The sequence below is a fragment of the Pezoporus wallicus genome, unplaced genomic scaffold, assembly GCF_028554395.1.
Source record: "Pezoporus wallicus isolate ANWC-B61680 ecotype Strahan unplaced genomic scaffold, APGP_CSIRO_Pwel_v1 contig_5863, whole genome shotgun sequence".
NCBI lineage: Eukaryota > Metazoa > Chordata > Aves > Psittaciformes > Psittacidae > Pezoporus > Pezoporus wallicus.
In genome coordinates, this window is record NW_026635152.1 from 621,526 (window position 1) to 646,321 (window position 24,796).

Sequence of the window (24,796 nt, forward strand, 5' to 3'; positions counted from 1 at the left end):
ACCCCAAAGCAAAGCAGCCTGCCCTGGTGCAGTGTCATGGCTGCACAGGCAGGAGCAGAAAGGAACAACAGAGATAAATCACAGGAGCTGCAGCACATCAGAAACCTCTAATATAAACCACTGAACCTGAGTTCCTGAAGCCAAGATACTACCCAGCATCTCTGCATTTTGCCAAAGCCAAATGTCTCCCCTCTTCTTCCTCCTCTACAAAGCCCATTTATCTGCTATTCACATTTAAGGGGTATCATTTCATCACCCCCCCTTTGTGCTGCAAGACTCATCAAATCAACTGGGCTGGAAAAGCCCTTTAAGCTCATCCAGTCCAACCACTCCCAGCACTGCCAAGGCCACCCCTAACCCATGGCACTGAGGCCTCGTCTCCACGCTGTGTGAACACTTGCAGGGACGGTGACTGCAGCCCTGCCCTGGGCAGCCTGTTCCAATGCCTGAGCACCCTCTGGGGCAGGAATTGTTCCTCAGCTCCATCTAAACCTGCCCTGGTGCAGCTTGAGGCCGTTTCCTCTTGTCCCATCCCTTGTTCCTTGGGAGCAGAGCCCAGCCCCTCCTGGCTCCATCCTCCTCTCAGGCAGTTGTAGGGAGCCATCAGGTCCCCCTGAGCCTTCTCTTCTCCACACTGAACCCCCCAGGTCCCTCAGCCCTTCCCCATCACACTTGTGCTCCAGGCCCTGCACCAGCTCCACTGCCCTTCTCTGGCCCCGCTCCAGCACCTCAATGTCTCTCTTGTAGTGAGGGGCCCAGAGCTGAACACAGGATTCGAGGTGCAGCCTCACCAGTACCCAGCAGCAATGCTGTGTGGGACACCGCTCCTCAAAGCCTGCACAGGGGTTTTATCAACCTGGCAGCATTTAAGGGACAGGAAATGTTTGCCACAGCTTCTTCACAGTTTTTAGAGGACTATCTGACACCCTCCTCAAGCCCAGGCACTGCTCCTCTGCTGCTTCTCCCAGGAGTTGACATCTCCACCGATTACTCTCACTGTCAGGAAGCTGCTTCCCCGGCAGAGCTGTGGCAGCTCAGTGAGTGACTGTGATAAAGTTCTACTTCACCTTGGTCTGTCCCTCTCCTTTAGCACAGACGGATCTATCAAATGGATAAAAGGACCTGGAAAAAACCCAACACAACAGAAGCTGGGGCAGGAGGAGAAGGAGCCATTCAACACCTAGACCTGGCTGGGGATGGTGAGACAGCACAGGCTCAGAAGAAAGCAAAGTTCTTACACATCCCTTAGTCTTTGTTTAACAGCTTACTATTCATATCAGATGTGTATGTCACCTTGTATCCAGAGACACCCAGAAGAGCCTATCAAGAGAGAAATCAGGTCAGCTCCTGGATCACACTCTGGTGGAAGGATCTGCGGAGCAAACACCAAGAGACTCCAGTACCACTGTGGAGGACATGAGGTTCGCCTGCTTGTAACAGGACTTCTCCATGAACCTGGGCAGATGGGCAGGGCTGGAGCTGCTCTATGAAGGAGGAGGGCAGAGCAGAAGTGAGTTAATCCACGCAGGAAGGGGGCTGGCAGCCAAGCCAGGCACCAAACCCCCACTTCCTCCTTCAGGAGCACAAACAGTTCCTCCTCCTATACAAACCCCACAGTGAGCATCTTAGCATCTGTTAAGTGTCTATGATGAAAACCCAATCTATCTTTTTAACCCTCAGCCAGGTTTGGAAGGATTCAAGTATTTCTGCTGAGTAGGAGCTCTCTCCTCCTTGCACACTTCCCCTGCCCCACCTTGCTTCCCACTCAAAGAATTGAGCATTTTCAGTCCTCACCCCCCTCCCTGGGCAATACATTGCTGTTTGCTTTCCTGGGTTCTCTGGCTTACAAAGAGCTCCAATGGGACAGCAGCTGAGGGGGCAGCACACACAGCCCTGCTCCCACGAAGGAGCTGGTGGGTCAGGAGGCAGATGGGACAAGCTCAACAGACTCCTCTGCAGCACGGAGCACAAAGCAGCGCTATCAGCATCTGTTATTTAGGCAGGGTCCATGGAGCAGGGGAGCTGCAACTGGGAACAAGGATGAGCTTTGCCAAGTGAATCATTTCTTCCCCATCCCACCCTTTTGGCAAAGCCAGCACCACCTTCCACTTCCAACAAAGGGCATTGGCAGCACTCGGCTGGGGAAGGGACATGACCCTTTGCTTCCAAGCAGCAGATATTCCTGCTGTCCCTGGTCACCCATGGCCCAGAGAGATGCTGGCTGGATCCCATGGATCCCATCTGCTCAGACATAAACAGGTCCCCCCCCACATCCCCAGGGCCCCACCGACACACCTACTGCTGGCAAAGCCAGTGGGCAACACCCACAGCTTGTCTGCTGCAGCTGCGCCTTGCATGGAGCCGCACATGGATCACTTTCCTCTCCAGTTGTCTGCATAAAGACTATGAAAATTAACAGAATAATGCCTATAAATCTGCCATTGTTTCCCCTCAACACACAGGAAGAGCCACCCCTGTTAGCAACGATTTGGCTCAACAAGGTTTTAGATCAGCCTGGTAACTTCAGAGGCTGCAATCCTAATTCAGAGCAGCTGCATTATCCCATTCAGGGAATTAATGAAACCTCCAAGCACAGCTCTAACTGATGCTTAAATTTCACTGCTGCCATTATGACCAGCACATACAAATCACTGTAAAGAAACCCCAAACACTCCCCAAAGGAGCATCTTTACTGTTTCTTAACCATCATAAAAGGTTTATTTTACAAAAGTATTTACCATACAAACTCTTATGAGCAGCTCCATTTAATACTGCTTCTATAGAAGATTGATCTGTGAACCATACCCTTCCTGCTGACAGCATCAGAGTGCAACCAGGACTTAGGAGACCCAAAATGCCTCTATAATCTTTAGAAATCAAAAAGCAAATCAAGGTAAAGGCAGAGAATCACCAGCTCATGGCTTGTCCCCTTTCTTATGACACTATTTCACTTTCCATACTGCTTTTCAGTGGGAACAAAAGCATCCTGCAAGAAGAGGCTATTGTCATCTCACAGATGGGGAAACTGCGGCAGGGAGGAGAAACCTTTGCCCAGACTCATTCTGGCTGGTCCATGACAGGCAAATCAGTGCTTTAGCCAAAGGATGCTGCTCTCACATTAAAGCAATTCCACAAATTGTTTAAACTGCACCAGAAAGCAGGAAGACAAAGAAAACCATCAGGTTTTGACAGTACAAACCTAAGTTAGACCTGCCCCACTGCAGCCGGATGAGAATTTTTCACATTCTTTCTCTGCTTTCCTCACCTCAACAGAAGGAAGGAAAAGCAGGTTTTCCTCCTGTGGCTTGTTAGGCTGACACTGGGTGGAAATGATGCTCTTTGTTTACAAGCAGGGAAGCAGATCTGGGGTTGTTCCTCTGAGCAGAGGAAGCAGAGGCACACCAACACTTGACCTCTGCTATTACTGGAGTCATGCAGCACTGCAAAGATGAAGGCTTCTTCCCTTTCAATACCCGCTGTAAACAGTTCAGTTCAGCATGAAAAGCACAGTGAGAATTACCCCATCCTTTCAACTCTGGCTTCTGCTACAGGTTCCCTCACTTAACACCGTGCTCCTACTGACCCAGGTGATTAACTGCAAAGTCTCTACAACCAAAACAGCTACAGAGGAAAACAGAGCTATCTGGCCACTGAAACACTGTAGTGAGTGAGAGTATGAACTGAAGGATAGCATCATACCAAGGAGGGACTCCCACTTTGCTATTAGCACCTTTGAATACCTCCCTTTTCCACAAAAGATGATTTGATCTCTACCAGAGAGGCAGCTGAGCATCACTCAGCACACAGAGGACAGGTGAGCAGGGGCACAACCAGCCCATGCCCAGCACACACAGCTCCACACCCCCAGCACTACCCCAGGGGGTTACTTCCTCTCAGTGTACAAAGAGTGGTTCATGCGAGCTTATCTCTTGTGCAGTGCTCCTGCTCCACCAGCAGAGAATCATCTCCAAAGAATGTTTCAGTAATGCTGCGGTGCTGAATTTCAGAGGGACACTTAATCTCGCCCGAGTGCTTCACTACGGCCAACTTTCTGAGCATGAAATATTTAACTATCCATAGGCTTCCTGTGCTATAATAAAGTGACTGCTAACAAGCCTCTGAAATAAATATGTGAAGATGAAAGTGGGAGATGGTAAATACATAAAACAAAGTCTAATTATTCTCTTCCTTCCATCCCCTGAACCCAGGACGCTGCTCACCCCTCCAGCAGCAGGGAGCCACAGCCAGAACATCTCCCCTCTGGATGTTGGGAGAGTGCATGGGGAAGAATTGGAAAGAGGAGGTCAACACAGATTTGGGAGGAGCACCGTTATCAACTCTCCCTCATTCCAGGGATGTAAACCCACATCTGGCTTGCCAAAAAGAAATCACACCCTGAATTTGAGCAACTTTGTAAAGCCCCTCACTTCTGCAATTCCTCTTGTCCCCCACTGCAGTTAACTGCCTGTTAATACAATGTGAGAGTTAGTACAAGTAATGAGAACCACCCAGAACCCCCACCTGTGTGGTAGAGAGGAGCTCGTGCTGTACACACTCATCCTGGCACAGGAGCTCTTAAGCAAGGTCAGCCTTACCTCATCCCACTCGGAAGCAAAGGACGGGGACTTCTCCAGCCTTTTCTTCCCAGTGCTGCAGTTGGAGAGCGATTCGCTCCGGCTCCCCATGGCATCGTCCTCTGTCGGAGAGCAGGTCAGAAGATCAGAGTCCGATTTCGACAAGCTGCGGCTGAGTTTGAGCTCAGCTTTGGGTCTGCTGCCTGGGTGGGCTCTGCCCACAGCTCTGTCCCCCTCTTCCTCAGCACCGCCGGGGTGCTGGGGCACGTGGGGCGTGACTACAGCTCCAGGATCCGCCCGGTTGACGTGCGTGTGCTGCACGGTCGCGTAGACCACTTTCTGGGTTTGGTCTGGAGAGCTGGTCCGTACCGAGCCACAGGCAGGTAAGGCAGCATCCTCCAGCTGCATAGCACGTGCCTGGCTTGTAGCTTCCGTGCCTCCTTTCTCCACGGAGGAAACGAGCCTGAAAGGGTCCTCACTTATCTCACAGATTGGGGAAGAACCGTGAAGCAACCCCGAAAACTGCTCTGGAACCTGGATGTCGTGACCGTCAGCAGAGTCCTGGCTGCGGCTGCCACTGCTCCTCCTGTGGTCTTCAAGAAGATGAAAACAGGGCAGGGGGGAGGAAATTAAAAACATGGAAGAAGCAGCAAAATTCCATCTCTCCCCCCTGCCTTCCCTCAGCAAGGGAGGCAGAGATAAAGAGAGAACAGTTCCGTATTGTTCCGCGTGCTCAACTTGTACCCAAAGTCATGGCATTTATGAAATTCCAAACACTGGCCTGATTTATGCAATCTGGCAGCTCTCCTTGTTGTTTTATTCCTGTTAACACTAACTATCAGGCCTTGCTATATAAGGCTAAGAGAAGTGCTAACTATATCCTGCAGAGAGAGCAAGTGAGGTAGGAGAAGCGGAGTCGGAGGCTCCTGGAACATCTGATAGATTTCCATAAAGGCCAAAGTGTTATTTAGAGCAGCGCTCCCTGCTCTTGGCACGGGCTGCAGGGTGGGGAAGCTTCTGGACTGTAATCAACCTGCCAGTTCCAAAATCCATCCCCCAAAAACAACCACTGCTTTCCTCCCTAGTGGTTTCTGAGTTTAACCTCTCTCCCTACTCAGGGGAGAGAAATAAACACTTGAGGCAATAAAAAGACTTGTTCAAGAACCCTCCCTCTTGCAAGGGAAGCACTGAACACAGAGCGGTCTCATCTGCTAAGGCAGTGGAGCACCGGCTGCCCCAGAAACACAACACTGTTACACCAACATCTTTAATATCAGGTACCACAGTCCTGCATCAATCATGAATAATTGACTGATCCCAACTGCCAAGTGTGCACACAGACATACACGCACTCACCCTGGCCACAGCTGAACGTGCATGTGAACTGTAAAAGCAAGACTGTAAAGCTAAGAGCGTAACTTTAGTTCACCAAGGACTCCTATATCCACCCGTAAGTATTTGTAAGTTTTGACCACTTTCATTTAGTGCTGAAGAAACACCCTTCATTCTGAAGACTAAAAAAAAGAACAATAAAGCAAAGCAGCCCCATAGCATGGCTCTGAAAAGCAGGGAGGATGTTCAGACCCCGATAACGTGGCTCAAACACAGGGAGGATGTTTAAATGTGAAGAGGAAATTGCTTGCTTTGCAAGACAGCAGCTCTTGGAAGCCAAAGCAAAGGAATCCTCATTTCAGCGAGGCAAAATACACTAATGAATTTTACTTATCTTTAACTAAAAGGAGTCTATTAGCAACAAGAGAGATATCAACTCCTTCCCCAGAAGCACCCCTCCCAGCACGAAGCTTGACCAGGTCATTTTCACACACTAACACCCATCTGGTTTTGTGTCCTAATACCAGGAATGAGGCAGGAAAAATTAGTCACTGGCCTTTGCAAGCCACCTCAGATGGGCTGTGCTGTGCCCCCTGTGTGCTGAGCAGAGCTGGGCCCTCTCACAGCCATGTGTTTACTCCACAAGATGCTCAAAGCACTTTGCTCAGTTGGCAGCTGAGTCAGGAGCAGCAGAAGCCCGAGCGGAGGTTGACTGCCCGGGCAGCACGCCGCAGACCACGCTTCCCACTGGGATCAAGTGATGCGAGGCCTTATTGCAGTCTGGATCCTATGAGTTAAAGATTCCAGGACAATGAAGTAGTTGTTGATGATCCTGCACGGGCACATAAACCACAAGTTGTGCGGCTGAAGTTGCCAAGGGGGAGGCACATTCCCTGCAGGCAGGTGGCGTCACCAGCACCATTCCCAACACTGGGGAATGCCACAGCAGCACCCCATCAGGAGATCAAGAGACCAGACTATGTTCAGTTACTTTGCATAAAGTTATGAAGCTGTAATGCTGGAGAGAAACCTAAGGGGAGATGAGACATGCTGCATTCACAGGACAGACTGGTCTGAGTAAGATAAAGCTACCGACTTGGGAAGAGGAACACAGCATTGAAGGGACAGTCACAGTAACGCAATGAGGAGGGAGAACCTCCTGCAAAATCAACAGCCTTTCTTTTCAGACTTTCCTTCCCTGGGAATCATTTCTTCCATGCCCCAGCTTAACCTTTACTGACATTTCTGCTGAAGGCAGGCAGGCGGCTGGTGAAATTTTGTGCCACGTGCTGGAACACTTGAGTCCAGCCAGAACAAAATGCTCCAAATCCAGCTCCAGAGCCTCACAAAAGGACTCCTGTTGAACAGAAATCACAGCCACCATTCATCCTCGAGCCCATGAAGGACTTGAAACACAAGGAAGCTGCCAGGGAAGGAAGGGATGAAGCAAGAGCAACAGCACTTGCTCAGAAGATGTGAGGAACATCGTGAAGGAGATGTTCAGAGCCTGCCCTGAAAGCTGCAGACAGAACTCACGTAGGAACAGTCATCTTGTTTCTGCTCATCGAGGTGCTCGTGGCAGGAACCCTGAGGGTTAACCAGGCCTTAGCCTTTGGGGTTTCAACTAAAGAGGCCTCAGGATCAGCCAGAACAACCACTGGCCATGTCAGGAAGATAGACCCTTTCAGGATAGGTTACTGACATGATGCAGCTGATGCGCTGATCACTTTCCTCGTGGCACAAAGATGAAAACAGCAGTCATTTTTCAAGGGTGCAGTGAATTTGGAGAAGGGAAAAATAATATTCAGGTGCTAGAAAAGCAGAGAGCCCCCAGTTCCATCCATCTGCTGCACCCTGAGGGATGTGAAAGCACACTCCTGCAGTTACACTTTTAAACTGAGAAAGGGAGATGTCTTTAACACAGGGTCTTCTGTCCAGCTCCCTTAGCTGATCTTACCCCCAAACACAGACATCTGACTGGTCCTGACTTCTTCAGTCAATGCCTGCTGCAGGTTTCACCAACAGGAGAGGCTGCTTCCAACACCTAACGGGAACAGGAGAACCTTTCTGGGTACAGCCTGTCAGCTTCCCAGGCAGGATTCGGTTACGAGCTTCCCTGCCAGCAGCCTGACAATCCCAGATACAAAGCACTTCCCTAAACTCCTAACACTGGGCTGCAATTGCCCTGCCTCGATTGGATTTCTGTCCCTGTATATCATCAGCAGGATTTGTTTCGTGTCCCTGGATTAGGAGAATGAAGCTGTTATTGCAGCTGCTTTTTGCTTAAGCTCCCCAACCTTAGAACTAGCAAGGGCATACCCTAGCTTCTAACTCTGATATAGAAAAGGCTCCCTGTGCTACATCATGTCAGAATTTGTCAAGTGAGGAGCATGCAAATCTATCTCCTGTGGCACAGAAAGCCAGCAAGGAGGAAAGTGGCCTTTAGGGTGCACTTCAGAAGTGCAAAAATAACCTTCAGCTGCAGTAAAACTGAACCCAGGGCTCATTTACAGCGAGGTACTGCATGTGACATCCAGACCTGTACAGCGTGCTCCTGAATTAGTCTCGCCAAGCTCAGTCATGCTGGGTAGTTTATTCTACAAAAGCTACCTGAACTTGTGCTCTTCTGTACTCCCTCCTTTATTCCCCTTTTAAAGAAGGGCAATAAAATACTGCCCTAGTTGCTTAATATGATTCTGGAGAGAAGCTTCTAAATACATCATGACAACAGAAATGAGGGCTTGGACCTGAGACATGGAAAGGGATCTGTCCTCCAGCCATGATGAAACCAAGAGAAGGCATGTCAGCTCTGGTTCTACACTATTGTTCACCTCATGGTAAACCAAGGGGCTTCCCTCCCTTCCAACCTTTGTTTGTGACACCCATGTGTCCCCAAGGATTCCCTACAGTGATATGCATCCCACTGTTCCTGTGATCATAATCTGGCTCTGTGGAAAGATATTTCCTTTAAATCTCTTTGCAGCATGCTTTGGTTTTTATCACTGCCTCATTTCAGACCCTGGTTTGGAGCTCAGTCATCCATCTGGTTGAACCAGTGTAACCACAAAGAAAAACCCTAGCAAGAGAAGGGCAAAGTAGGCACTTCCTGCTGGGCTTCCTATGGAAGCAGCACAGCAGAACCTCAACAAATATCAGGTTTTAAAACTATCAGAAGGAACCAACTGAGTCCTACCTGCAGCTGGTTACTGCTGACAGCCCTTGTGGGTGACTCTCCCGAGGAGCAAGACAGACATCAAAACTCAGCAGTGTTTTCTGCAGCCATCCTCCATCAGGTCTCTGAACGCAGGAGCTGAACAGTCTCCTCCTGGTCAGTCCACACACAGTTCACCACCCTTGGCCTAGTTACAAGTCCTGAACACCCTGACTTCATGCATGTGATTGCACATATTTTCCTTACCAAAGGGGGTGGGAAAGCATTTGGCTTCAACCACTTCTGATACTCTGCCTAAAACATGAGGCCAACTTTTCCCAGTGCTCCAGCATGTGACAGCAAACTGCTGCAAGGGACACAAAAGGCAACCAAAGCCAGGCGGATAATACCACATTCATCTCCTCACTGCATACATGACAACTCGCAGCCAGAGAAACAAAGACAGCTATCCCATATGAAAGGCACCATTAAACCCAGCATGCCTGAAATTCAGCCTTTCAGCTGCCCTCAAAAGCCCTTCTCAATCCCCCACAAGAATCAGAGTCCTCCTCTTCTGACCAAAAGCTCCTCCAGAACGCATCAAGTAACATCTAGAAGCCCAGTCTCTCAGATCAAGAGCCAAGAAACAATTTAAGGCCATGTTCAGCCTCCTCGTTGTCTTGGGATTGAGCTGCTGCCTTTGATGCTCCAGGACCCTTCTGATCCAGAGGTGGGAAAATTCTCTAACACCCCAAGTAAGGCCTTAGTACCTCCTTCAGCCCTTGTTTAACTTCTTGCCAAAATGATTCTGCTACTCCCTAAATGCATCTTCTCCCCCAATCCTATCAGTATATACCTCTCATTTCATACTTGCTACATCTGGTTCCACATGTCCTCCTGGCATCTGACCCCAAGTACTGCAAAAGCAGGAAACATTCCCTTTTGTTCCCAGCACAGTAAAGCAGATTTCAAAGCTGATCCACCCTCCCAGCACAGTTAGGAAACACCTGTGCAGAAAGAAGCAACCTGTAAGGCTGGGACAGAAAGAAGGGATGAACAACACACACCAGAAAAGCAGTCAGTGGCTCTTTTCATATTAGTGTTGAGAAGCCTGAAGTCCACAAGCAGAAGTGGAAGATGACACGGGACCCTGACAAAGCTCAGCAGCTCCAGCAGTACAGGGAAAGCTGCCAGCTGGGGACACAGTCACACATATGCTTGTGCCACAGGGATCACTCTGGGATGTCATGGAAAACAGCTGGTACCCTCTGGAGAAGGGGGACAACCAATCATGTCTCTTTCTCCAGGTCCACCATGAAGAGCAATAGGAGATGGCCCAGATAAGCTGAAATGCAAGACATGAGAAATCTGCTGGCTGGGCCCCTTCTACCAAGCAACAGCTCTTCACCTCCACCAGATCCACGGCTCCACCACATCAGTTGGTGCTAATTGCATTTAAGAGAGCAGACAAGTCCTGGAAGATGAGAAAACTCAACTGCATCCTTGGATTTCTCCCACTACAAGAGTGGGGTGGGCTCTAGGTCTGTTACAACCACAGTAACACTGTCCACAGACCAAACCCTAGCTGTTCATTATATGACTTTGCTCTGGATCCTTAACAGGCTAAAGATGCTTCCGATAAGCTTTCCATGAAATGAGGCTTAGATGCCTGCAGTACTAATGTCTTCATGTGTTCAGGGAAGAGATTTGCATCAAGGACAAGCAGATGCATTACTCTGAGGTTTTATTTTAATCTGACACACAATTATGACACACCTTCACTCATATTCATGAAGCCTGGACACAGTAGCCAGAGAAAGCAGCAAAGCAGTCAGGAATAGATTACACTTGAATAACCAGCAATAGCTGCACACTGAAAAGATAGCCTGAAAGCTTCTGGCTCAATGGCTGTCACCCAAGGACTATTCCTGGCTGAGACCACAAAGCACCAACCTGAAAAGCACCCTAACTTTGCCTCCGGCAGCAAGTGGCTTTGGCAAGTGCTGGTGGGAAAACAATGACCTCTTGTGCCACCCTATCCAAGCCTGGAGTAGAGCAGGACTCAGGGAATGGAAGCTATCACGCTGCAGGAAGGGAGGAAAAAAAGCTGCAGGTCTTACAGAGCAGTCAATAAGGCATCACATCAAGTCCTCATTATCCTCTGTTCATCCTCAGTGAGATGCTTTCCAGGTTTACAGTCCAAATTAAATCCTTCAAAATTCCTGCTCAGGACTTCTGAATAAAGCAAGGGATGTTTTTTCCTTTAATCTTTTGTTGTTGTTGAAGGAAAGCCAAAAAGCCCAGCACCAGCCAAACACAAGAGACAAGGTGTTCCCAGATCCTTTGCAAAGCACAGAAGTCCCTCTGGGAGAAGGGAGACTAGTTTGATACTTAACCTGGCTATGCAGTGGATTTTCAGTGAGTTCTAGAAAGGGGCTTGCTCAACGCGTGTTTGTTTTCCTCCTCTGTTGGTTTACATCTCAAATTAGCTTTAATACATGGGGGGATGTTGATTTTAAGACCAGGGTAGCAGGGCAAATCATCTGCTGGTATAACACGCGAAGCCAGAAGGGCTTCAAGTTCAGCTGGAGGGAGAATACAGCTCATATGAATGCTTGTATCAGCTCATCTCTTCCACCCCTCTGCATTCACTTGACTCTGCCCAGGATTTGCTTATTTTCCAAGTTAACAGAAGAGCTCTTTGCAATCTCTTAGTTGTCAGAATAGAGCTGCCCTTCCTCTGTGTACATTTTGTACAGGAACATTTAGATCTCTCCTTTCTAAAAGTGAAGATTACCAGGAAACAAAACAATTGCGATGCTGACCCAGCCACCCCACCCAACAGAGAGTTTAACTGTTCCAGTTACCCTCTGCCCTCTATATTTTCCTTTAAATGCACCTAAGCAAACAGCTCTGCTCTATGCATGGGCACTTACCTTTCGTTTTCCTGTCCACTGCAATGGGCTTCTTAGTTTCTGCTGTGAGCAGCAGCTCGTAAGGGTGTTCCTCTTCTTCAGCTCCACTTCCCCTGCTCTTTCCTCGTGCACCAGAGGCCTAATGAAAAACAGTATAATGCAGAGCTCCACAAAGCAGTGCTATTTATCCCATCAATAAAGCACAAGGCCTCTTTATGCCACGGTTTAAGCAAGGAATTGGCAGATGCAACACCTTCGCTGTGCAGTGGGATCCAAAATGTAATACTCCCTGTTTTTTTTTACCCCCTCAAAAAGCCACCCAAACCCCCTTTATTTTATAGTATTTAAGAGTGCTGACAGCTTTCTATCACTGACAGATTCATTGTGCAAGGTCTGCAGACAGCCTGGAGGGGGAAAGAGCTGAGGCCATTATTCCTGTTCATCAGATTTACTGTTGCTATTGGAATTTGCATAGTCATTCACTATTTAGTTGCTGCTCTACTGGGACACGGCTAAAGAAAGTAAGAAGCCCAAACCCCTTCCTCCTTCTCAGAAGTCTCAGCTCTAGCATTCCTAACCTCAGGATGCACAGTGGATTTAGGACTAAAGAGCCTCAGGTAACACTGTATAAATCCAGTGTAACCTCAGGATGTGCAGCAGTGATTGTGCTCATTTTAATCCCCAAAAGTCTCTGATTAGCAGTTGTTTGTAATACTGGGAGACCCTCCAGCAAGCTGCTCTGGAAAGCCATCATCCATGTGCATGGTCTTGAAGCGAGATCCAAATGAGTCTTGCCGCAGACTCACACTTTGGTCTACCTCAATGCCAATGGTTTGGCATCCTTATAGAGCCACATGTGCCATCCCAGTGTTAACTGGCCTAAACTGGGCTGCAGGGCACCGTGCCTGCATGGTCAGCTGCCTTCCAGCACCATCTCCTGGCCAGACCATGCCAAGTTGATGCAATCCTGTTTCAGGAGCCATGTGTGCCGACAGCCAAGAGTGGTGGGGCCAAACATAAGCCAGAAAACAAGTGATCCTGACCTGCTGCAAGACAGGGAAGAACAGGTTTGAACAAGACATCCCCCCAAAGAGGGCTCTTGTACTGCTCTGGAACTGCCACTGTCTAGACAGCAGACTAAGCACCACCTCCGATTTCCTCCCCAAGTGAAAGCATCCAAGTTGCTTCAAGGGCAAATAGGTACCTACCTGACAGCAATCTAGCCAGGACCTCTGGAAGCTTAGGCAGTCTTGGAGAGGCACCAGGAGCCAGCAGCACAGACAGGATTCCAACATCCGTGCACTGTTCCTGCAAAGCCCAGCTGGCTTTTAAATCAACTTTCTCAATGGGAGGAAATGGGCTGTGTCTGGCAAAGAAAGTCTTTGTTTTACCTGCTTGGAGCAGGAGCTGTCAGGCAGAGCTGCTCCTTTTGAGGTGAAGGTGCTCATCATGAGCAAATTAAGGAGCAAAAAAGCAAAAAAGCTTTGACCAGATGGTGGCACAAACCCATCAGACTTTAACAGTGGGTGACAAGCTCTTGCCAGAGAGCTTGGAAAAATACTGCACAGCAGCAGCCTGTCAGGGCAGTTGCAGCCTGGACCTTGAGCAGGCACTAGGATACCTCAGACTCTGCAGATGATGATCATTGTGCTGTTCTCTTTCAAATCCACTGAACTCATTTGAAGGCATGCTCCTCAGCAATACATAATTCCCAGCTTTTGCTTTGTAAATGTTTGTGTATGTATTTATAGACCTGGTTACACTTTCTTTTCTCCATCTCTCATCCTCCCAAGCTCTATATAGAATTTTTAAATAGAGTTTCAGGTTTAAATTCACCCAAAATGAAGACCATTGTTTGCTGGAGAACTATGCTTGCCCTGTAGGCTCTGCAACCAGGAGTAACAAAATCAAATCAACTTTTCTTCCAGTTCATCTTTCATTTATTTATACACGTTGGTGAGCATGTGGAAATAGTCACTATTAGCAAAGCCCAAAAATAAGATGTTGTTAATAATGAGCATGCTCTTCAAAGTTATTTAATCCACAGCAATGAACTCTGGAAGACTTTAAAAGGGTAACTCATCTCTTTTCTCTCTCCTCCCTCAGCAGAGCTGCAGACCAAGCTGCTGGAACAATCATGGTGCCTTGTCTTTCATCTGCACTTCCCTTTTGGAATGAGGAGTAAACAAGTGAAACTGCAGCCTCATTTGCCAACGCAGACTCTTACTGGGCTCCCACCCCGGAAGGTTTCTGCAGATAGTTGAAGGCGGCACTCGGGCACCTCAAGCAATCAGCTCTTCTGCCTGTTTGTACTCAGGTTTTTCCATGATGAAAGTGAAAATTCTCTTGTTTATGCACATCTGTTTTGACTGATAGCCCCATCTTGGCAACTGAATAAAAAGACTACTTTCCAAACTAGAGCTTGGCCCAACCCCAGAATACTCAATGACTGACTGTCCTGGCTCTAATGTGAGGGCAGGCCTAGAGGATCAGACCAGGATGCTGCAATGAGACATTCAGAGCACTCCCTAAGCTTACTCCTGTTCACGCCTGCCCAACCCAGGGAGAACATGTACTGAGATGATAAATAAGGGGCAGGAGTCGGAAAAGCAAAGCACCCCAGAAGTAGCAAAGAATCTGAGCCAAACCAGTACACCGAGAAGGCAGCGACACACACACTGCCCAGAAGTTCTATCAGCAAACTTGGTGACAAATCCAGATCTCCCCAGCGAGTCACTCTGTACAAGTCTATTTGCCAGCAAGACTTCCTTTAATGGATCATATTTCCAAAGCCATTAAAGCCAGGACAACCCAGCAGGTGCCTGATAATTAAATATGGCAAGATAACTCAGCAGGGGCAGTCAGTGCACGCTTCCCTCCCTCGTGTTTGTCATCATGAACACGTTCTGCTTCCAACTATGCTGTGACCTGCTCCCCAGCTCTCTTCTGCTGCCAGCCAGCCATGGACTGGTTATCACCCTGCAAAGCCATTTCAACAGCAGTGGAGAGATCAGCCCACAGTTTCACATTTCAGGTGAAATTATGCACTGTTTGGAGGTTTACTCTCTAGAAAAAGCCAGTTCTGTTAAAGCAAATAATCTTTACTCATGTCTCATGTAGATGTGACATACTTCAGAAAACAGATCACATTCCTGCCTTGTAGGAACTTCAGCAGATCAACACATTCAAAGCAAAGCATCTGGTGAATGGGAGGCTGTTACAACACACTCCACTTGTTTTACATGCAACATACCACACTCGGAAAAGCAAGGAAATCCTCAAGATCTGGGCTTGCTTTGAAGATTTTCCTGGGTGTCAGAAGTCGCCAAGACACATTTGTGGTTTCACATCCCCCATAGATGGGTCTCCCAGAGAGCCCTCACATCCAAGTCATGTAAAACGGAGTAAAAATGAGCAACTGGAAGCTCAGTAGCAAAGATGCAGAATAGGAAAGCTTTAGCTTCATCAAAAAGCAGCTCACATGCATTGACCGCGGCAGAGACAGCTTTAACATATGCTGGGCCAGATTCTCAGCTGAATTCAAACCCCTGCTCCCTGTTCATGTCAGTGGGATCCACAAGCCCACGTCACTCCTCCACATCTGGAAGCTCATTGGAAGCAGGAACTAATGGCCCTCTGGGTTTCAGTCTCAAGTGAAGATGCATTTGGTGGGATCATTACAAATGGGCAACAGTCCACATCACAATGTGATTCAGGAAAAAAACTCTTCCTAAGGGAATTCCCAGCCAAGAATAGGAAAGTAAGGCTAAAGGGCAACACAGAGGTGCCCTGGAAGAGCTGCACAAAGGAAGTTCCCATGGCAAGTGACAGCAGCAATGTTAGAATGAAGGAAAACTTCCCACTCACAACCCAGCTTGCAAGGTTAATATCATAGTTGGCTCCTCCCAAATTAATTAAACTGATCTTTACACCATACTCCTGTAAAACACCCCAGATCGAGCCTCACATACCTCGCAGGAAGCACCATGGCCTATCTTCTCCACATGCTGCTCCTCCTCTTCATCAGGTGGTGGCTTGGCAGGCGGCGGTGGACGTTCTCTCTGTGGTTTAGAAGATCACAGTCAACTGTGCTGTGTTAAAGCACATCCCCTTCTGCTCCCACCACCGTGTCCATGCTGCTGTGGATGCAGCATGGTAAGGACCTCAAATTCATGTGGGTGGAGAAGTTCAGTCCTACCAGCACGGAGCCTGAGACTGCTACTGATAACAGAGCACCCACTTGTGCTCTGCAGTGGTGACACTGCACAAGGCCAGCTCCGGCCCACGTGAGCACCAACTGTGCTGTCAGGAGAATGAAACTGCTGGGGTGGAAGGTGCTGTTTACACAGGCTTAGTGCTTCATTACCTCAGCCAGTTCATTCAGACCCAGACTGGTAATCTCAGTGGCAGGGCAACACACAGCTGAGGTCAGTAATGAAATCATGCAAGTGGGCAGAAAGGGAAGACATCACTTGTGTCTTAATAAAACAGTTAAGTGATTCCAGAGGAACCTTTTATAGTGCAAAACCCTAGAGATCAAGAGACAATGCAGCACTGCGTTCCTCAAACATCCCAGCATTGCCTGCGGGCAGCGAGAGCTGTGTGGCTTTGCCTCCATGCAGCGCTGAACACAACTCCAGGTCATCTCCTGCCCTGCAACAGCTCCATCTAATGGCAAAGGGAAAGTCGGAGAGGTGGACTGCTCACTCCAAAACCAAGCAAGCTTAGGGATAAACTGCAGCAAGCTCCTGGAGCGCATCCCTCCTTCTCCCTTTTCATTGCAGTTCAGCCTCTCATCTTACTTGGGACAGAGCTGAGTTTATTTCACACCAGACACCATCAACACAGGACAGTGAATAGATGGATGTAAGCCACCAAGATTCAGTTAGTAACAGGATAGTGTACTGCACATCTGTCTGAAATGTCAGGCTTCTGGAGCTTTCGTTTCATTTCTACTATATTTGCTAATAGTACAGGAAAAAATATGCCCCTCTGCAGAGAGACAGGAATCATGGTTTCTGTATCAGCAGCAGTTTAATTGTTCTCTGCCTTTTGTCCAGAACTGCATCCACAGAGCAGGCTCTGTACATGCAAGCAGAAAAGCACCCCTGAAGCTGACACAGCATGCTGCAAGGCCAGCATCTGCCCCATAGGCTTGGTTGCTAAGGAGGCAGCAAATGCAACTAACAGACGGTAAGGAAGACTTCACTGTAGACAGTTCCAGGAACTCTGCATTGCTTTGTAAAGCCTTGAGTACCCTCTACAGATCTCTGCAAGTAATACACACACCCCAAAATAAAAGGTTCCAGTGCCAACTAGATTCCAATGGGACATTCTTAATTTCTTGAGAGCCTTCTCTTGGGCAAAGCAGAGAGCAAGAGAGATGAGAAAAATGCTGCATGCAAGTTTCCAAAGCATTCTTCTACACAAGTTAGCCCTTCAGCTAAGTGTAATGTCCCAACAAACCCAAATCCACTGGCACCCAAATTCAACAGACTGAAAACAGATGGATGCAGCATGAGGTGAAAATCAGCACAAAGTGGCTATTTGTAGTCAATACAAGAGGGGTTATATGAAGAGGTCAGTGAAAAGGAGAGGTACCTGCCTGCTGCAATCAATGTCAGGGATGGGTTTAAAGACTTCCTCAAGCTGGGGGATTGAGAGCCTTTGCAAAATCCTGAAATTGAAGGCAAGTTTCCTATCCTAAGGCAAGCAGGGAGGAGCACACATAGCTACATACAGGCCTGACTCCTGCTGCTTTGAGACCAGTTGATTCAGGTTCCTTATTCAGAGACTCTCGATCTGAGGATCTCCCACTGGCAAGGCTGTCCAGGGAGTGGCAGGACGTTGCATTGTACAAAGCTTCATATGGGCTCTCCTCTTCTGGGTTCACATCAAAGTCTATGATCAGTTCTGTAACTGCTTTCTCCACATCACCTGGGAGAGGAGGAGAGACACAAAGACATCAGTCAGGGCTTCTGCCCCTGGAAAGGCAGCACTTGAAGAAGAAGGGTGCTAGTGACTGTTGTGGTATGAAGCCTACCCTGAGATACCCGGCCCACAGGATCAGTGGGGGGAACAAGTGGTGCTTGAACAGTCTTCTCTGCAGCTTTGGCACTTTTCTTCCCAATGGTGTAATCTGCAGTGAGGTGGGATGACAGGGTCAGTTTGTGTCAGTCTAGTTTTACATCCACTTCAGCATACGCTACTTCCTCCCTTGTGGATGGAAGGCCAATTGTCAGCTTATGAACTCTTTTTAATAACCCATTATTAAACTTGCAGCTCAGATCCCAAAATAGAAGCAGGAGACCTCTTTAATCACTCACACAAGATTAAGGATGGGTCTTTGAACTTCTACAGGAGTCTTTAATCAGAAAGCTGCAAAGCTCCTGCATGGACACAATGTCAGGAGCGGATTACTTCATGTTGTAGACACAAGCTACATCACTGAGCAGAGATGTAGTCTGGTTTTCTGGAGTCATAAGAGGGAAACCAACCCTAGCCATGATCCAAATCACAGGTAAAGGCAGAAACATTAAACCTACATGCAGAGTCAGCCAGCAACACCTCACACAGCCAGCTCACAGGAGCAAACTAACAGCATTTACCCGCAAGAACTTCAGTTATAAAGCCCATTTTTTGTCTGCTATTTCAGGATAGAGATAATACCCACCAGCCTCACAGGCAAAGCTTAATTAAAAGTCTGCAAAGTGCTTTGAACCTGTAAAGCTCTCAAATGCAAAGCATGAATAATGCACACCAGTTGCATACACTTCTGATCTCTCTCCCCACAGCTGAGAGGAAATTGAGACAGCATAATTACAAGGTATGAATTTAGCTAAAGTGCCACATTTCGTTCCCTAACTTGGACAGACACAATAGGCCAAGCTCCTTAATAAGCCACAAGTAATCAAGGCCTTTTCTGTAAATCTCATCTGTGAAAAAATCCATGCCCAAGCTTCAGAATGAAGTGAGGAGTAGAATTTAAGATCTGTGGACCAGATCTTAAATAAGTAGATTTAAGATCTGGTCTCTTTACAGAGACGTGGTGGGACAGCTCACATGACTGGAATATAGTCATGGAAGGCTATGTCCTTTTCAGGAAAGACAGGCCAGCCAGGCGGGGTGGTGGGGTTGCTCTTTATGTGCGGGAGGAACTACAGTGCACCAAGTTCTGTCCAGGGACAGATGATGAGCGAGTTGAGAGTCTGTGGGTGAGAATTAAGGGGCAGGCTGCAGGGGGGATACTGTTGTAGGTGTCTGTTACAGACCACCGGATCAGGGTGAGGAAGTTGACGAGGCCTTCTACAGGCAGCTGAGAGCGGCCTCACAGTCACAGGCTGTGGTCATCGTGGGGGATTTTAACTTCCCTGATGTTGCTGGAAGGACCACTCGGCAACCCAGCCGCAGTCCAGGAGGTTCCTCCAGTGTATGGATGATAACTTCCTCCTGCAAATGGTGGATGAGCCAACCAGGAGAGGAGCGCTGCTGGATCTCATCCTCACTAACAAGGAGGATCTGGTTGAAGCAGTAAGGGTTGAGGGCTGCCTTGGTTGCAGCGACCACGAGATGGTGGAGTTCAGGATCTTGTGTGGCAGGACTAGTAGAATACCAAGTAGAATTGCAACCCTGGACTTTAGCAGGGCAAACTTTGGCCTTTTCAAGCAATTGCTAGGGGAAATCCCATGGGCAGGCCTGCTTGAAGGTAAAGGGGCCCAAGATAGTTGGTTGACATTCAAGGACTACTTTTTCCGTGCTCAAGATCGGAGCATCCCGACACGTAGGAAGTCAAGGAAGAGGGCCAAGAGACCTGCGTGGCTAAATAGGGAATTGCTGGGTATGCTCAAGTGGAAGAGGAGAGTTTACAGGTCATGGAAGGAGGGGCTGGCCACTTGGGAGGAATATAAGGCTGCTGCTAGAGGATGTAGGAAGGCAGCTAGGAGGACTAAGGCATCCTTAGAATTAAACCTGGCAAGAAGGGTCAAGGACAGCAAAAAGAGCTTTTTTAAATACATGGCAGACAAAACTAACACCAGAGGCAATGTAGGCCCACTGATGAACGGGATGGGTGCCCTGGTGACAGAAGATACAGAGATGGCAGAGTTACTGAATGCCTTCTTTGTCTCTGTCTACTCTGCTGCGGGCAGTCCTGAAGAGCCCTGTACCCCTGAGACCTTAGATGAAGTCAGGTCGACGGAGCGGTTTGCCTTAGTCGACGAGGAATGGGTTAGAGACCAGTTGAGCAATCTGGACATCCATAAATCCATGGGTCCAGATGGGATGCACCCGCGGGTGCTGAGGGAACTGGCGGAAGTCATTGCTAGACCACTCTCCATCATCTTTACCAAGTCTTGGGAAACGAGAGAGGTGCCTGAGGACTGGAGGAAAGCAAATGTCACTCCAGTCTTCAAAAAGGGCAAGAAGGAGGACCCGGGTAACTATAGGCCGGTCAGCCTCACCTCCATCCCTGGGAAAGTGATGGAACACCTTATCCTTGGTACCATCTTAAGGCATATCAAGGATAAGAAGGTTATGAGGGGCAGTCAACATGGCTTCACCAGGGGGAAATCATGTTTGACCAATCTCTTAGCCTTTTATGAGGAAATAACACAGTGGATGGATGATGGCAGAGCGGTGGATGTGGTCTACCTTGACTTCAGCAAAGCATTTGACACAGTCTCCCACAGCATCCTCACGGCTAAAATGAGGAAGTGTGGACTGGATGATCAGGTAGTGAGGTGGACTGCGAACTGGCTGAAGGAGAGAAGCCAGAGAGTTGTAGTCTATGGGGCTGAGTCTAGTTGGAGGCCTGTGACTAGTGGAGTGCCTCAAGGGTCAGTACTGGGACCGGTATTATTTAATATATTCATCAATGATTTAGATGAGGGAATTGAGTGTACTATCAGCAAGATTGCTGATGACACTAAGCTGGGAGGAGTGGCTGATACGCCAGAAGGCTGTGCTGCCATCCAGCGAGACCTGGATAGGCTGGAGAGTTGGGCAGGGAGTAACTTGATGAAATATAACAAGGGAAAGTGTAGAGTCCTGCATCTGGGCAGGAACAACCCCAGGTTCCAGTATAGGTTGGGGAATGACCTGTTAGAGAGCAGTGTAGGGGAGAGGGACCTGGGGGTCCTAGTGGACGACAGGATGACCATGAGCCAACACTGTGCCCTTGTGGCTAAGAAGGCCAATGGCATCCTGGGGTGTATTAGAAGGGCGGTGGTTAGTAGGTCGAGAGAGGTCCTCCTTCCCCTCTACTCTGCCCTGGTGAGACCGCATCTGGAGTATTGTGTCCAGTTCTGGGCCCCTCAGTTCAAGAAGGACAGGGAGCTGCTGGAGAGAGTCCAGCGCAGGGCAACAAAGATGATTAAGGGAGTGGAGCATCTCCCTTATGAGGAAAGACTGAGGGAGCTGGGTCTCTATAGTTTGGAGAAGAGGAGACTGAGGGGTGACCTTATCAGTGTCTATAAATATATAAAGGGGGAGTGTCACGAGGACGGAGCCAGGCTCTACTCAGTGGCAAACAATGATAGGACAAGGGGTAATGGGTACAAACTGGAACACAAGAGGTTCCACTTAAACTTGAGAAGAAACTTCTTCTCAGTGAGGGTGACGGAACACTGGAACAGGCTGCCCAGGGAGGTTGTGGAGTCTCCTTCCCTGGAGACATTCAAAACCCGCCTGGACGCATTCCTGTGTAACATTATCTAGGTGTTCCTGCTCCAGCAGGGGGATTGGACTAGATGATCTTTCGAGGTCCCTTCCAATCTCTAACATACTGTGATACTGTGATACTGTGACAACTATTTGCTGACATGGCCCATAAAGGACAGCTAATCTAAAACCATTTCTAAAGCAATTTACTTCACTTTCTGCAGCAGATTTAGGTTCTCTTTAATTTTCAACAACTTTGTTTAAAGTGAGTTAAACAGACCTCAGTTAAGCCATTGGAACTGTAAAAGTTATGTTACACTCCTTCAGTAAAGGAGACAATCCCCCTAAAGCCCACCCAAACATCCTCCTGCAAGTGTTTGTCTGGAGACAATTCACCAGAACATTGAAGCATCATTCGTTCCTACACCTGTAAGATTCTCACTGAGGGACCTGATCTGAAGCTGCTTTGCTTCCAGCATCTTCCAGGACTACAGAACAAAATCCTGTATGTGCACTAGCACAGTCAGCACCTCAAACTTCCCCCCACACACAGAGCTACATCACTTACCTTCAATAAGAGCTGCTATGTGTTGGCTTTTCTGAGAGGGAAGCTCCCTCACAATATCCAGAGCTGTCAGTCCTCTGTTATCCTTTATGTTCACATCAATACCTATGGCAAGAAGGGTAGAGAAGGCAAAAGCAAGAATATCTTCTAACTATGTGCAAAATCATGTCTTCATGTTAAGTCAGATCTTACATTTGTGATCATCACTGGGGGAGCTAAAAAATGCTCTAGAGAGGCAGACCTGAAGCCAAACACTGAGAGAGAACTTCTATAACCCTCTCTACGGAACTCTGGTAGCTGGTTGGAGAAACATGCTGCCACTATAATGGGGTTTCCTCAAGTTCTGGGTGAAGGCATCACCACGTTATTGCTTCAAAAGGGGATCAGTCTCTCACCTGCAGCCAGCAATATTTGTACCACATCTGTCTTGCCAAACAAAGCAGCTTCGTGCAAAGCACTGCCTTTTTCAGTCTGCAAATTAAATGGAAAAATAGCATGAAGCCAGACTGGGAATGGGGATGGAGGCATGTTTTAGAAGGTTACAGAAGCAATAAATATATGCCATCATATACAAAGCATGGGCAACAACATCTACACCCAAAGACAGGCTATCAACCTTATTACAATGCTGAGAGAATTTGGAATGGAAAATGGGGATGGTCTCTTCAGAGACATGCAGGCCCAGGTTAGAGACCAAGAAAGGACTTTGTACAGCTTAGGGAGAGGTCGTGTCCTGGAAAACAAAGACAAGACCACCCCATACAAGCTAGAACTGCAAAACCAGCATATTCACAAATGGCTTGATAGGAAGAGACACAGTTTGCCTCCATCCCTATCAAGAGCTCACGGTATTGCGGGACAGAACAGCTTCAGCTTGTTTTCTCCCTTGCCATGTGTCTGGGGCTCTTTATCCAACTACCAAGCAGGCAAGAAGCATGCATAGCACCAGAACCCCTCTGAGCAGCTTCTCAGAGCAACTAAGAGTTGAACAAACAGCCCAGAGGCAAACAAACAAAGCTACTGCTTATCTTTCATAAAGGATCCCTCTGGGAAGAGGGTTAGGTGGAGCTCTCTGTATGGTAACCACAGGGATTCTCCATCCCCCAGCTATCAGAGCAGTCTTCCACACACAGCCACACCAGATACCTGATAGTTGCTATCCATGCCAGCATCCAGGAGGACATGTACTACAGTTTTGTGACCATTCCTAGCTGCCAAGTGCAGAGGAGTGTGTTTCTTAGTGTTGCAGCTTAAGAGATTGGGGTGAGCGTTCAAGAGCATCTTCACAACTTCCAGCCTCCCGTAGAGTGCAGCCAGGTCCAGAGGAGTCTCAAACTTGTTATTGCGCATGGTGGGGTCAGTCAGCTCCTCCAGAAGGACCTTCACCACCTCTGTGTGGCCATACTGTGCAGCACAGTGCAGTGCCGTCTCATTGTCGTTGTTCTGGGGGGGTCACAAATGCCAGTGCATCAGAACAGGGCAGTACAGAGCTGCCTCATGCCTCGCTCAAACCATTGAAGTTTAAATGCAAAAACAAGACCAAAAAGGCAGTTGGGAAGCAGAGAGCCCAGTCTGAAACAGCCTGGAGGCAGCTTTTCACCATCTCAATAGCCGTTTACCAGGCACAGACATCCCCTCGTGAGCTCATCAACCAACCACCCAGTGAAAGCTTCAAAACCATCCAGAACAGTAAGCTTTACTTAGGTATCAGCTCAATGGGAAATAGATGCTATATGTGCAATAGCCTGCTTTCAAAGCACTGAGGTCAAAATCAAGGGACCATGCTAAGGTTAAAGGAAGGGACTGTTGAGCTGGATCTGGATTCCCATTAATCCTGCTAGCACTTGGGAAAGGCAGTCTGTTATTTGTTGGCAGCATCCCACACTTGGAGGTGCCACAAAAACAGAAGGCTGCAATGTATGATAGGCAAACTGCAGCATGAGTTCTATCTGCTGTAGCTTAACTGTCATCATTTTAGATTTAAACTTCAATTGTTTCAAATCCTACTTATCCTGATTATAACAGTCATTCCACCTTTGCAATTCCAAAGCTCACAAGAAAGGGTGCATTAAGTTACATGCAGTTTGTGAATTAAAGCAGTGCAATCAGATCATTCCACTAAGAAGCCAAGGTCTCAGTTCAGCTGAGGGAAGAGATGTCCAAGCAACAGGAGGACACCTCCACAGTGAAAGCCAGGTCCAACTAATGCATGCAGCATTCGGCAGGGTAAAAATCAGCAATGCAAAGCATTGAAAGACAAGCAACCCAACACACTGCACTTGCAGGTGCAAAATCAGAATGTTGCTAGGTTTAAGAAAGCCTTTTCTTAAATTCACCTCAAGTTTCTAGTTTTATTGCTGTGTGTTACAGAGTCATTATACACAAAGGGGTTTTGGTTTAGGACTCTAGAAACAAGTATCTGACAATCTGACCCAAAAAAAACTTTAGTACAAACTGTTACACACTTCAACTTTAGCTGAAAGAATCACAGCTGAATTTGTCATTTTAGTTCCTACATAGGAAGAATAATTCCTATTGAAAACCAAAAACAAAACTAGAGAACAGAACTGCCTTGAAGGAGTTATAGGTACTGCTTTAGAGA

The 24,796-nt window shown here is 48.0% G+C and overlaps 1 protein-coding gene across 9 annotated transcripts in view; it reads right to left on the reverse strand.

Annotated features, from left to right (window-relative positions):
- The window catches only part of ANKS1A (ankyrin repeat and sterile alpha motif domain containing 1A), a 126,233-nt gene that overhangs the window by 65,372 nt on the left and 36,065 nt on the right, over nucleotides 1-24,796 (reverse strand). For all 9 annotated transcript variants that reach the window (XM_057404181.1, XM_057404239.1, XM_057404212.1 and 6 more), the window contains 8 exons: nucleotides 23,341-23,637; nucleotides 22,590-22,665; nucleotides 22,198-22,299; nucleotides 18,016-18,111; nucleotides 17,713-17,909; nucleotides 15,944-16,033; nucleotides 11,994-12,111; nucleotides 4,596-5,167 (listed from right to left, as the gene is read on the reverse strand). In XM_057404181.1, coding sequence (XP_057260164.1) covers nucleotides 4,596-5,167; nucleotides 11,994-12,111; nucleotides 15,944-16,033; nucleotides 17,713-17,909; nucleotides 18,016-18,111; nucleotides 22,198-22,299; nucleotides 22,590-22,665; nucleotides 23,341-23,637 — 1,548 coding nt within the window. The remainder of the gene's footprint in view (nucleotides 1-4,595; nucleotides 5,168-11,993; nucleotides 12,112-15,943; nucleotides 16,034-17,712; nucleotides 17,910-18,015; nucleotides 18,112-22,197; nucleotides 22,300-22,589; nucleotides 22,666-23,340; nucleotides 23,638-24,796) is intronic.